General features: G+C 33.5%; 1 protein-coding gene across 4 annotated transcripts in view; it reads left to right on the forward strand.

The window, feature by feature from the left end:
* RELCH (RAB11 binding and LisH domain, coiled-coil and HEAT repeat containing) overlaps positions 1–13,388 on the forward strand; it is a 103,051-nt gene that overhangs the window by 51,832 nt on the left and 37,831 nt on the right. For all 4 annotated transcript variants that reach the window (XM_045528065.1, XM_045528064.1, XM_045528066.1 and 1 more), the window contains 5 exons: positions 165–255; positions 2,826–2,897; positions 7,077–7,217; positions 7,653–7,817; positions 10,765–10,912. In XM_045528065.1, the coding sequence (XP_045384021.1) occupies positions 165–255; positions 2,826–2,897; positions 7,077–7,217; positions 7,653–7,817; positions 10,765–10,912 (617 nt within the window). The remainder of the gene's footprint in view (positions 1–164; positions 256–2,825; positions 2,898–7,076; positions 7,218–7,652; positions 7,818–10,764; positions 10,913–13,388) is intronic.

Genomic DNA, 13,388 nt, shown 5'->3' on the forward strand with positions numbered 1-13,388 from the left:
TTTACTCTCTTGGTGAGAGTCTAGTTCATTGTTAGAAAGGTCTAATTTGACTACAAAAACATTGTACTTTATGTGAATTACAGAGACGAGTCTTTTTAACCCTTAGTCCTAGTTGTGCTTTCTTACACAAACACAAGCCTTTATTTTTTTGTATTATTTTTCAGGCAAATGATACTGACAGGTTGTGTGGCATTTGCACGTCATGTTGGACCAACACGTGTAGAAGCTGAACTTTTACCACAGTGTTGGGAACAGGTAAATAACTGTATTGGGTTTTCCCTAGCTAGCATATTGTAATTTCTTATAAAGGCTTATATTTTCTTTTTAAAATGCTATTAGAAAATATGTGGGATATCATTTATGCTACTGTTTCTGTAGCGCAGTGCAGGGATTTAATAGTGCTTAAGAATACTCTGGGGTATTTCATTCATTCAAAAAATATTTATGAAACACTAATTCTAGTGCTGGGTGCTGGTATAGTCACTAGGGTTGCTGTGGTGAACGAAAGGTGAAGACATCCTGGTAGGAAGATAAGAGTAGACAAAGAAATGGTATGCTTTTGTAGTAACATATACTATAAAGAAAAATAAACCAGGATAAGGGTTAGAGAATGATGGAAAGGTTCTCCTACAAAGGGTGGTCAGAGAAGGAATCTCTGAGGAAGTGATGTTTAGGCAAGAATTTGAATTAAGTAGGATGCAGCAGGTACAGAGGCCCTGAGGTAGAAATGTGCTTGATGCGTTCAAGGAAGATCAGGAAGACGTGTGTGTGTGTGTGTGTGTGTGTGTGTGTGTGTGTGTGTGTGTGTGTAAATATAGCATACTTCCATATATTACATATAGTATATTAAGTGTAAACCTTGGATGTGGGAGGTTTTTGTATTTATAATTGAACTCATTATTTTACTAACAATAGTTTTGGTTTTATATTGAATGTTAATGTTGCAGTCCTATATAGAACTCAGCTCAGAATCATTGGCTTTCTAGATTTGGTATTTAGATTGTTAATCATCTTATTTTTCCAACTTAAAAAGATGAGTTTCCCACTTAGGAAGATAAATTATTTACAATAACCTAGTCACTTATGCTTAAGAAAAGTATTGGTCTCTGGAATATCACTGAAGTATGTAGTCATTTAGAGTTTTAGTCCCAACTTCTTTGTGCATTCATTTTCTTTGCTAAAACATAATGGAGTCACTGGATTCAATGGATAAAGTAAACATTATATATAGTAATATATATGAAACTTCGAATTTACAGTTTTATATAGTTATTCGTGTGCACATCTAATTTTTATAGTTCTTTCCATTTTCTATTTTTTACATGTTTTAAGTTTATTATTATGATATAATTCAAATACCATACAATTCATTCATTTAAAATGTACAATTCAATAATTTTAGTATATGCAGAGTTGTGCAGCTATCACCACAATCAATTTTAAGATATTTTTATCATCCCCAAAACAAACCTTGACTGTTCAAATTTGATTTTTCTCCTTCAAGATTATATTAGCTATTCTAGGTCCCTTTGATTTCCTTATAAATTTTAGGATCCATTTGTCAATTTCTGAAAAAAAAGCTAGCTGTGATTTTCATAAATAATGCATTGAATCTATAGATTAATCTGGAGAGATTGCCATCCTAATTAAGCCTTCCAATCTATGTATTTAGGATGTCTTTCTATACATTTAGGTCTTTTAAAATTTCTTTCAACAGTGGTTTGTAGTTTTCAGAGTAGTATAAGTTTTGCATTTCTTTTATTTGTTCCTAAGTATTTTATTCTTTTTGATGCTATTATTAATAGAATTGTTTTATTAATTTTGTTTGTTCATTTTTAATATGTAGAAATACAATTGATTTCCACATATACATTTAATTTTGAAACTTACTGAGCTAGACTAAAGAAAAGCAAATGAAAGTTTATGTACAGGATACTTTGACACTCAAACCATTCTGCTTTTGAGGTAACTCCATCTGGAGTAAATTTAATTCAGAGATGTCAGTTAAAAACATCTCTATTACCACCTCTTCTGTAAGGTGAATAAACATGGATATTAGGGATCTGTCTAGCCACCTGCCTCCAGTTTGTTGCCCAGTAGATTACTACATAATTTTTTTTCTTAATTTTAGGCATCCAATACATTAATGAATTATGTCACCTTTTCATATGGGAATATGAGAACAGATATACTTCTTTTCCAGTCAAAGAAAGATTTATATTCTATGAAGAAGACATATGGGAACAAAACCCAGTATGTGTCATTTTTTTTGTTATTTTTTGTTATGGTTCAGTGTAGTCACAATAGCAAAACCCCATTATTTTGCATATGCAAACAGCAATGGATTGAAGTCTACTTACTTTAAAAATAAAATCATATTTCTAGTAAGGGTTCTGGTTAAATCACTGATTAACTTTACTTACTAATCCCTTAGATTAAAAAAAGACCAGCACATATTGTAGACCATATCTATAAGATCCAGAAGCTAGGTTTTCCAAATTTTAAAATATATTAATATTGCTAGGGGAAGGTCCTGATTTCTCCTGACATCCTAAGGAAAGCCTAATTTTAGGCATGCCCATTATCTCTAGACACCTTGCCAAATTTTGACCTTTTGTTTTCCCTTTTTTCTTTAACAGATGACCCTTATGACTTTATGGTTTAGGCTTTCCCTGATTCCCTTATTCCTGATCCAGGTATAGTCACACAGGAATTCCCAGAAGTGGAAAAGGAAGAAGCTTTATTACATTCTTAACAGGATTTGTGGTGAAGAATAATTCTCTGTTGGAAGAAGGAAGGCTTGATTTATTTGTTTTTTACTCTAGATTAATCACAAATACCCAGAAAGACGACTACTTGTGGCAGAATCCTGTGGAGCCTTGGCACCTTATCTTCCTGTAAGAATTGTCATTTTTTTTCTTAAAAACTTTTTTCTTTTATAATAATAGAGAAACCTTTTTTCAGGGATCTTATACATTTTAATCCAATTATCCTAGGCATGCTGTCTTAATATAGGAATAAAATGAGTCAAAAAAGAAAAAACTCACTCACATTAGTACAATCTTAGCATTGCAGACAGACAGGTACATTACCATTGATTTTGCATGAGCATAAATATATTAAACTGTATCAGCAGTTCTGAGAGTGTGGCCTGAGGACTGAGGACCCAGGAGACTCTCTTGAGATCGTTTCAAAAAAATCTATGAGGTGAAAACTGTTTCCATAGTAAACATATTTTTGTCTTTTTCACTGTGTTGATATTTGCAGTGTTGATGCAAAAGCAGTGATGGACAAAAATGCTGGTATATTAGCACCAGTCAGGGCAGTGTTACCCAAATGGACTAATAATGATTGTATTCTTCACTAACGTGCATTCACAGAAAAAGCCAATTTCACTTTAAAAAGAGCTTGCTGAATAAGTAAAATTATTTTACTAAATTGTAACCCTTGAGCATGCATCTTTAATATTCTGTGAGACAAAATATAAAATATTTAAAACCTTTTTGCTGCACTCTGAAGTTTGATAGCTGTTCGTAAGAAAAGCACTTATGCAGTTGTTTGAGTTGTGAGCTTAATTGGCTGCTTTTTTTCATGGGACCACCAACTTAACGTGACAGAATCACTGATAATCAAACTATGTGTGGTTATTCAGACTCGGGTGTGTGGCAGACATTATTATGAAGTTGAATGAATTGAGCCTGTCACTTTAAGGAAAACAAGTAGACAGCATTTGTTGCCAGTGATAAAATTGGAGCTGTTAAGTGGGAACTAGAATTTTGGGAAACTTACATTCGCCACTGTGAGCTTGACAGCTTCTAAGTACATAAAGACTTTTTTGATGAGATCAGTGGATTTTTTTGATGATGTAATGAGATGTGACAATACTGAAGAAGGTCTGCATAATGCTATTGTCCAGTTTTTCCAAAATGACCAATGCATGGGTTAAAATAGAGACATTAAAAGTCTAAGATAGACCAATGGAATTTAGTGTATCAGAATTTTAGAAGTTTGTTATCAATGAACGATATTATGGTTTCAGATTTCACATTGCAACTAACCTTTAAGAAATTACCATTTGTCCAGTTTGGGTGTAAAATTAAAAAGGCTTTTTTTTATCTGAAAAGGATGTTAAAATACTCCTCCCATTTTCCAATTACATGGCTTCTGTGAGGCCAGATTTTCTTTAAATACTTCAACCAAAACAATGTATTACAACAAATTGAATGCAGAGCAGGTAAGAAAACTACTTGTCTTCTTTTAATTCAGGTATGAAAGAGATCTGTAACAAAATGTAAATCAACACCATTTTTTGCACTAATTTTTTTAGGAATCTTCCCAGAGGTCTAGCACTTAGAAGGGATAAAGGAAATGATGTGGCAACATAATTAATTTAATTTAAACAATTAGTAGTGTAAAGCAGAACTTGATGAACAATAGCCTACATACCAAATCTAGCTCACAGCCTGTTTTTGTAAATAAAATTTATTAGAATACAGCCACACCCATTGTTTTATGAATTGTCTATGGCTGATCTAATACTACAACAGAAGAGTTAAGTAATTGCAACAGAGACCTTTAAGGCCACCAAAGGCAAGAGTATATATACCATTTGGCCCTTTCCAGAAAGTTTGCTGACCCATGCATTAAAAGGTCATTTTTATAAAATGGTTCTTAAAGAAAACTACAAAAAATGTAATTGTACAACAGCACATGGGCTATTTAGTTGCAGTTACTGTTAACCTCATTCTTTAGTGAAAAGAAACTAATAGTAACACAATTGTCTTTTTAAAAAGTAAGATTTATGGTGGGTTTTTTAATTCAGAAAAATATAAAGAAAGAATTGTCCATAATCTCAGTCCCAGTTAGAATAGGTATTTATTTTTATTTTGTTGAAAATAAATTTTCATACAGTATGAAAAGAATAAAAGGAAAATCAAAGGCCCCCAGTCATTGTCTCCAAAGGTATCTACTGTTAATAGGTTTTAATTAATACTTTGAAGGAAAAAAAAATTTATACATATGCCAGCTTATATTTTAATATCCTTTGAAAAGATTTTACTCAATATTAATCATACTATATACAATATTTTATATCCCACTAGCAGTGCCTGAATGTAAGCACTATTTTTTTTTTTTAGAGATGGGGTCTTACTCTGTTGCCCAGGCTGGAGTGCAGTGTCGTGATCATAGCTCACTGCAGCCTTGAACTCCTGGGCTTAAGTGAGCCTCCCACATCAACCTCATGAGTAGCTAGGACTATAAGCATGCACCAACACACCCAGATGATTTTTTTTATTGTTTTTTGTAGAGACAAGTTCTCGCTATGTTGCCCAGGCTGGTCCCAAACTCCTGGCCTCAAGTGATCCTCCTGCCTTACCCTCCCAAAGTTCTGGGATTACAGGCTGACTACCACACTTGGCCCTGTAAACACTATTGACAGGTTCTTGTGTGCGTATCTGTTCACTTTTTAAATATCTCATACTATTATACCTCTATCTTGCTTTCAGCATTTGCATTTTTTGTTTTGACAGGGTTAAATCTCCCAGACCAAGATAGCATGGATTTGTACTCTTATTAACAGTACATTGGAGTTCTTATCTTCCCATACCTTCACCAGGAATTAGGCATGATGAAATTTTTTAATGTTTTTCTATCTCATGGGGAAAACATATCTTATTGTTGTGATAATTCATATAGATACATTGATATGAGTGAGTTTAAGCATCAAAACAGATGAGTATCACTTGCTCTCAAAGGATAAGTAAGCTGTTCCACTACTAGAATACTAAGTAATATTAATAATAGACATAATGTTTCCTCAATAGATCTGTACTTGCCTTCCACCCCACTGTTACTGGTAGCAGCAAAATCTCTGGATATGCCAGCAGTTTCTCAGTGTGATCATAACTTAAATAGAATAATGCTTCCTGACCTATGCTTCACCCCAAGGGGGTGGCATACTAAAACTTAATTGCCACAGGTAACCTCAGCCTAGATCAATGGGAAGTATTAATAAATGCCCGCCTGAAGTTTAACTTACCTCTAAACTATTGCTTTGTGTTGGTATCAACCAAGAAGCCCTTTTAAGATACTTTATGGCACTTTTAGGGCAATTTTTAACCTAAAAGGTAAATAAACATGACTGTAGCAAAAGTTATTTTCATCAACCTAAATGTGTTTAAAATTTGCTAAAATTAAATATATTTTTATTTCTAAAAAGTCAAAATGAAAATCAGGCCTTCAGAAAATGTCTGTTAAACTTTACATATCAAACCATGCTGGAAATTGATGAAAATATTCTCATCCTCTACTTTTATTTTTATTTTAGTTTAACCATTATATGTAAAAGGGACCTAAACACGTTTAGGTTTAAAAAGTTTTATAAGTTGATCAAATTACAATTATAGTACAAAGTGGAATAGAATAGACATGAATTTGAATATTGATAACTATTTATTCTAACCTCAGCTAATAATTAAGTTAAAACATTATCATAACTGGAAAAAATTCTGTGTGAAATCAAGGCACAGCAGTGGTGGACATTATATTAAATATTAGCATAATAAAATAGCAGTGCAATTTTTAAAGTACATTTAAAGTTCACTCATATTTTATTATCCTTTTTTGTATTTTTTTTTGTATTTTTTTCCTCACTTCAAAAAATTAGGAATGTTGGGATTTTATAAAGTTTCTTCACTGTACCCCAGGCAAATGTTTTAATTGCCAGAATGATGTTTGTAATCCCTCCTGTTGTTATAATTCTCAGCGTTCTTAAATGTGAACTTCGTTGATTTGCCAAAAGTGCCTGCTAGTGTGCACTGTAATGATGTGAGTGATGTTTACATATTTAATAATGTTATAAAAACATGCTGAGAGATGATTAATACCAAATTCAAAGAGTAAGGGATTTGGGGGAGAGTGATATTTTGGCTGTATCTGTAATGTTTTAAGTGTTTGAAAAGCAAAAACTTAAAGCAAATATAACAAAATATTAGTGTCCATTTAATCTGGTGTTACTATTTCCTATACTTTTGTGCTTTAGTATAAATAAATTATAAAAATATGTTTATTTTCAGAAAGAAATACGTAGCTCCTTGGTTCTTTCAATGTTGCAACAAATGTTAATGGAAGATAAGGCAGATTTGGTAAGAGAAGCTGTGATCAAGAGCCTTGGTATCATTATGGGATATATTGATGATCCAGACAAGTATCAACAGGTATTTTTTTCAGAATGAACCCCTTTGACCCCATTATAAAATTCCAAGTAATATAGTATTCCAAATCTCTGATACTTCACAATGTATAGTAGGGATGACAGGTATGTCAACTTTAGTCACTTGGGGATGGCTGCCTAATTTCAGTTTTGAAACTCAGACGAAAGAATGCTGTAATTCATTTACAATATCTACCACAGCTGTATGGCAGGAAATCAGCAACAAGTGTGCCATGTTTACCACCCCTTTGCTTTGCTTTGCTCATCAATAGATACAGGCATTTTCTTTAAAGAAAATAGGAAGACTAGGATTATGGATGGCTTTCTCTCTTGCCTAAAATATTTTCTAAATTTATTGAAGAGTATATTTATTATTTATTAAGTTTTGTTAAAAGTTTATTCTTTTAAAAATCTATATTTTCCTCTTTCTTCTTGACAGGGTTTTGAATTATTGCTGTCAGCCTTGGGTGATCCCTCAGAAAGAGTAGTTAGTGCTACACACCAAGTATTTTTACCAGCTTATGCTGCCTGGACTACAGAACTTGGAAATTTACAGTCTCATCTTATACCTACACTGCTGAACAAGATTGAAAAACTTCTCAGGGTAAGTTCTTCCTTTGTTTATATAGTTTATAGAAATTTTAAAGGTCTTTTCTAAACCATCTTAGAGGAATATTGGGCAGCAGAGATAGAAAGTACCACTTAGCCGAACATTCTAATACATTGCTAGTTAAAGATTCTGTTGGACTGGAGCAAAGAGAGAGATTCAAGGAAGCTTTGCTTTGCTGAAGTTGAAGGAGAAAGGGCATGAGCTCCATTTGTTAGCTGAAACAACACCTTTGTGGAAATAACTCCTACGTTATTCAGAAACTAGCTCTTCCTTAACCTTTCTGAGGACTTAAATATTTTGTGTAAAATATCAGCTCCAGTTCCAGAATACAGAGATAGCTATAATACGAGTCTCTAAAGCTTTCTTATTTACATGATGTCAAAATTGCTTTAACTGTTTATTCCACTGCAATAGTTGATTTCCTCACTTTTTAAAATAAACATTTTTATTCTTCCCAAGTGAAACAATTAAAGAAATGATAGAAACTTTTTGATCTAATTTTTGTACGAAAAATTTCTCTTAGAGGCTAAAAGAGAAACTATCTTTAATGCCTATTATGTGCCAAATCTGTAAAAGAGGTTAAGAAGTAAGAGAGGCAAAGTAGCAAGAGCTGCTGCTAGGTTAGCAGTTAAATATTTCTATGTGCCAATAGTGAATAATCTGAAGAAGAAATCAAGAAAGCAATCCTATTTACAATAACTACCAAATAAAATAAATTATCTAGGAATAATTTAACCAAAGAGGTGAAAGATCTCTACAGTGAAAACTATAAAACACTGATGAAAGAAATTGAAGAGGACACAAAAAAATGAAAAGATATCCATTCTTATGGATTGGAAAAATTAATATTGTTAATGTCCATACTACCCAGAGTGATCTACAGATTCAATTCAATCCCTATCAAAATACCAATGACATTCTTCATGAAAATAGAAAAAATCCTAAAATTTGTGTGGAACCACAAAAGACCCAGAATAGCCAAAGCAATCCTGAGCAAAAAGAACAAAGCTGGAGGCATCACACTACCTGACTTCAAAATATACTTCAGTGCTATAGTAACCAAAACATCTTGGTACTGGCATAAAAACAGACATATAGACCAATGAAAGAGAATAAAGAACCAAGATATAAATCCATGTATTTACAGCCAACTTATTTTTGTCAAAGGCACCAAGAATATACATTGAGGAAAGAATAATCTCTTCAATAAATTGTACTGAGTAAATTGGATATTCATATGCAGAAGAATGAAACTAGATCCCTGTCTCTCACCATATATAAAAATCAACTCAAAATGGATTAAAGACTTAAACGTAAGGCCTGAAACTATGAAACTACTAAAAGAAAATATTGGGGAAATGCTTCAGGACATTGATCTAGGCAAATATTTTTTGGATAAGACCTCAAAGTATAGGCAACAAAAGCAAAAATAGTCAAATGGGATTATAGGGAGCTGAAATGCTTCCACACAGCAAAGGAAATAATAAACAGAGTGAAGAGATATCCTACAGATTGGCAGAAAATATTTGCCACCTGTCAAGGGATTAATATATAAGAAACTCAACAGAAAAAAAAACGCAAATCCAGTTTTAAAATGGGCAAATGATGCGAATTGACATTTTAGACATTTCTCAAAAGAAGACATACAGATGACCAAAAGGTATAGTATATGAAGAAATGCTGAACTTCACTAATCATCAGGGAAATGAAAATTAAAACCACAAGATGTCATCTCTCCTGAGTTAGAATGGCTGTTATAAAAAGACAAAAAATAGCAGATACTAAGAAAGGGGAACCCTTGTTGGTGGGAATGTAAATTAGTATAGATAGCCATTATGGAAAACAGTATGGAGGTTCCTCAAAGAACTAAAAGTAGAAATACCATATGATCCAGCAATCCCACTGCTGGGTATATATCCAAAAGGAAGGAAATCAGTATGTCCAAGAGCTATCTGCATTCCTGTGTTTATTGCAGCACTATTTTCAATAGCAAAGCTATGGAATCAACCTAAGTATCCATCAACATAGGAATGGATAAAGAAAATGGGGTACGTATACACAATGGAATATTATTCAGCTATAGAAAAGAGTGAAATCCTGTCATTAGCTACAATGTAGATGAGCCCAGAGGACATTATGTTAAGTGAAATAAGCCAGGCACAGAAAGACAAGTATCGTATATATGGTACTCACACTTGGGAGCTAAAAAAGTTGATCTCAAGGAGATAAAGAGTAGAATGGTGGTTACTAGAGGTTGGGGAGGGTAGAGGAGAGGGAAGGATGTAGAGAGGTTGGTTAATGAGTACAAACATATAGTTAGATAGAAGGAATAAGTTCCAGTGTTTGATAGCACAATAGGGTGACTATAGTTAACAATAATTTATTGTATATTTCAAAAATAGCTAGAAGAGACTATTTGGAATGTTTCCAACTCAGAGGATGATAAATAAGGTGATGGATATCCCAATTACCCTGGTCTGGTCATTACACATTGTATGCATGTATCAAAATATCACTTGTACCCCATAAATATGTGCAATTATTATGTATCAGTTTTTAAAAAGAAAAAGAAAGAAAATTATTCCTGTGGCTCACTTTAATTTCTTTACCATGGCTTTAAAAATGTCAAAAGATAAGACCTCTCTGTCTGTAAAAGCTAGCTAGACCTTCTCTAAAGACAAAGAGTCTGTAAAAGATGTTTTCCACAAATGAAAATGACTGATGTTTACCCTAAAGCTTTCCACGTAAAAGATTCTACCACTTCTATAGTGCCTTAGTGCTTCTTTACATTTTCCATTTCCATTAAGAGTTATGTTTTGAGTCCAATATACAGGTCTGTAAATGTTTGATTTGCCACAGAAAGGAAGAACGTCACACATAAATCCAATTAGCGATATGATTTCAAAAGACTAAAATGAGCTTCCACCTCCTTATGTTTCAGGAAGGAGAACATGGGCTGGATGAACACAAGCTCCACATGTATCTTTCTGCCTTACAGTCATTGATCCCATCTCTCTTTGCATTAGTGCTGCAGAATGCACCTTTCTCCAGCAAAGCCAAGCTTCATGGTGAAGTGCCACAGATAGAAGGTACTGGACTTAGAAAGACGTAGAATATTATCAGCTTAGCTTCCCAAAGAATTGTTTTTGGTTAAAATTCTAAACATCACTTTATATAACAGCCTAATTGCTAAAATGTGTTATTGTATGGAATCTCATGGTCATAGATTGTATATCTAAGGTAAACTATATTGCTTCATCTGTAGTCTTTTTATAGTTTTTTGAGAGGCTGGAATAAGTGTTTCTTTCCATGAATAGATCTGAGTCAACAAAAAGATTAACTAGTGCCAATTTGGGAAGCTTGTCATTTCTGTTTTGTTTATATTTTCTTCTTCCCCAACTGTTTCATCTTATTTTCAGTGGAGGAAGGTAAATGTAATTATTTTTTCCTACTATGTCCTTGCTAGAAAGGAGTATTATAAGCAGATGGTGCAGAATTTTCTTTTTTTTCCAAAAAAGGAATGTGGCTTACTTTCAGAAGTACATGAAATTGACAGCAGATACCAGTATTTTCTTATCTCACTGTCCAGTAGCTAATAAGTGACCTTTGGTACTTGGAATGCAATTGATAACCCCATTGCACATAACCCCGGGAATAAATGGCAGTAGACAAGCTATTGCTGTGTATGAGATACCTTTGCAGCCTTTTTAGATTTGTGAAATTACTATGTTTCTTACTGGCTTCTGATGGACAAAGAATTATAATATTGAGAACATCTATAGACATTTAATTCTTTAGAATCACATTATTCATACAAAGTAATCTATGGGCTACCTACAATCTTTGGAATATGTTATAGTATGTCCAAGGATATGTAACCCATGTGATAAAAATGCTATATACTATTTTCTTGTCTGTTTTATTTGGAAAATTGAGAATGCATGGTGTAGAGTTAATTTAATATTTTTAAATGGTATTATTGAGGAGAATGAAAATTCAAACTTTTAAGATAAGACTTCATAAAGCACTCACAGCTGGCCGCTTCAGGTTCTACTCCTGTACTCATTAAGGCACTTCATCTGCCTATAGCAGGGTTCCCCAACCTATAGTGAGCTGTATAATTATTTCATTATATATTACAATGTAATAATAATAGAAATAAAGTACACAGTAAATGTAATGTGCTTGAATCATCCCAAAACCAACCCCCCTCCCCCGCTCCCAGACCTCTGGCCTAGAAATTTTCCTATCTTCCTAATTCTCTCTCTTTCTATTTGCTGTATTAGTTTACTACAGCTGCCTTAACAAAGTACCACAAACTTAGTGGCATAAGCAACAGAAATTTATCTCACAGTTCTGGAGGCCAAAAGTCTGAGATCAAGGTGTTGGCAGGGTAGGTTCCTTCTGAAAAGGAACTTTGTTTGTGAAGGAAAAGCTGTTCCATGCCTCTTCTCTAGCTTCTGGCAGTTTGCTGGCAGTCTTTGGTGTTTCTTTGCTTATAGATGCATCACCCCAATCTTGGCCTTTATCTTCACATGGTATGTTCTCTGTGTGCTTGTTTCTGTGTCCAAATTTCTGCTTTTATAAGGACATCAGTCATAATTGGATAAAGGACTACTCCAGCGTGACCTTATCTTATCTAACTACATCTTCAGCAACCCTATTTCCAAATAAGATCACTTTCTGAGATACCAGGGGGTAGAACTTGAACATAAAAATTGGAGATGGGGGCAGTTCTATCCATAATACTTGTTATTTGACAAATAATTCTTGAATGTCATCTGTTGCCAAGCATAATGCTGAAGATTAGACAGAGCAGTTTCAAAACACTTTGTGGGGCACAGGGGCTCACATCTGTAATCCCAGCACTTTGGGAGGCCGTGGTGGGAAGAATCACTCGAGGCCAAGAGTTAGAGACCAGCAACATAGGGAGACCTCATCTCTACAAAAAATAAAAAAAAAATTAGCCAGGAATGGTGACACATGCCTGTAGTCCCACCTACTCAGGAGGCTGAGCCAGGAGTTCAAAGTTGTAGTGAGCTATATTATGCCAATGCACTCTAGCCTGGGCAACAGAGCTAGACTCTGTCTCAAAAAAAAAGCAAAAAAAAAAAAACACTTTCTTTACCATCCTAAGTATATATTCCTTCTAATATTTATGTGATTTCTTGTGATTTTCTTTTATTTTCAGTTCTTATTGATTCAACTTGACTCCCTGACTTTTAACAGTAGCTATAAATATTATGTTACTATCTCCTCATTTAGGTTATAGTATATTTATTATAAATGAGGATTTATTGTACCCTCATTTAGGGTATAACCATATATCTGTGTCTATATATCTATCTATAGATACATATAATTTGGGATATAATTTATTATGAATGAAGATTTATCTGTTTTCTCATAAAGATGGTAACTATACCAATTTATTCTACAACATTAACTAATATTTATGTCAGGCACTATTTTAGACACTTGGGATACACTCATGAATAAAATAGACAAAAATTTCTGCTTATAGAGCTTATATTCTAGTGGAATGGGAAAGACATTAAAGATTCA

The sequence above is a fragment of the Lemur catta genome, chromosome 16, assembly GCF_020740605.2.
Source record: "Lemur catta isolate mLemCat1 chromosome 16, mLemCat1.pri, whole genome shotgun sequence".
NCBI lineage: Eukaryota > Metazoa > Chordata > Mammalia > Primates > Lemuridae > Lemur > Lemur catta.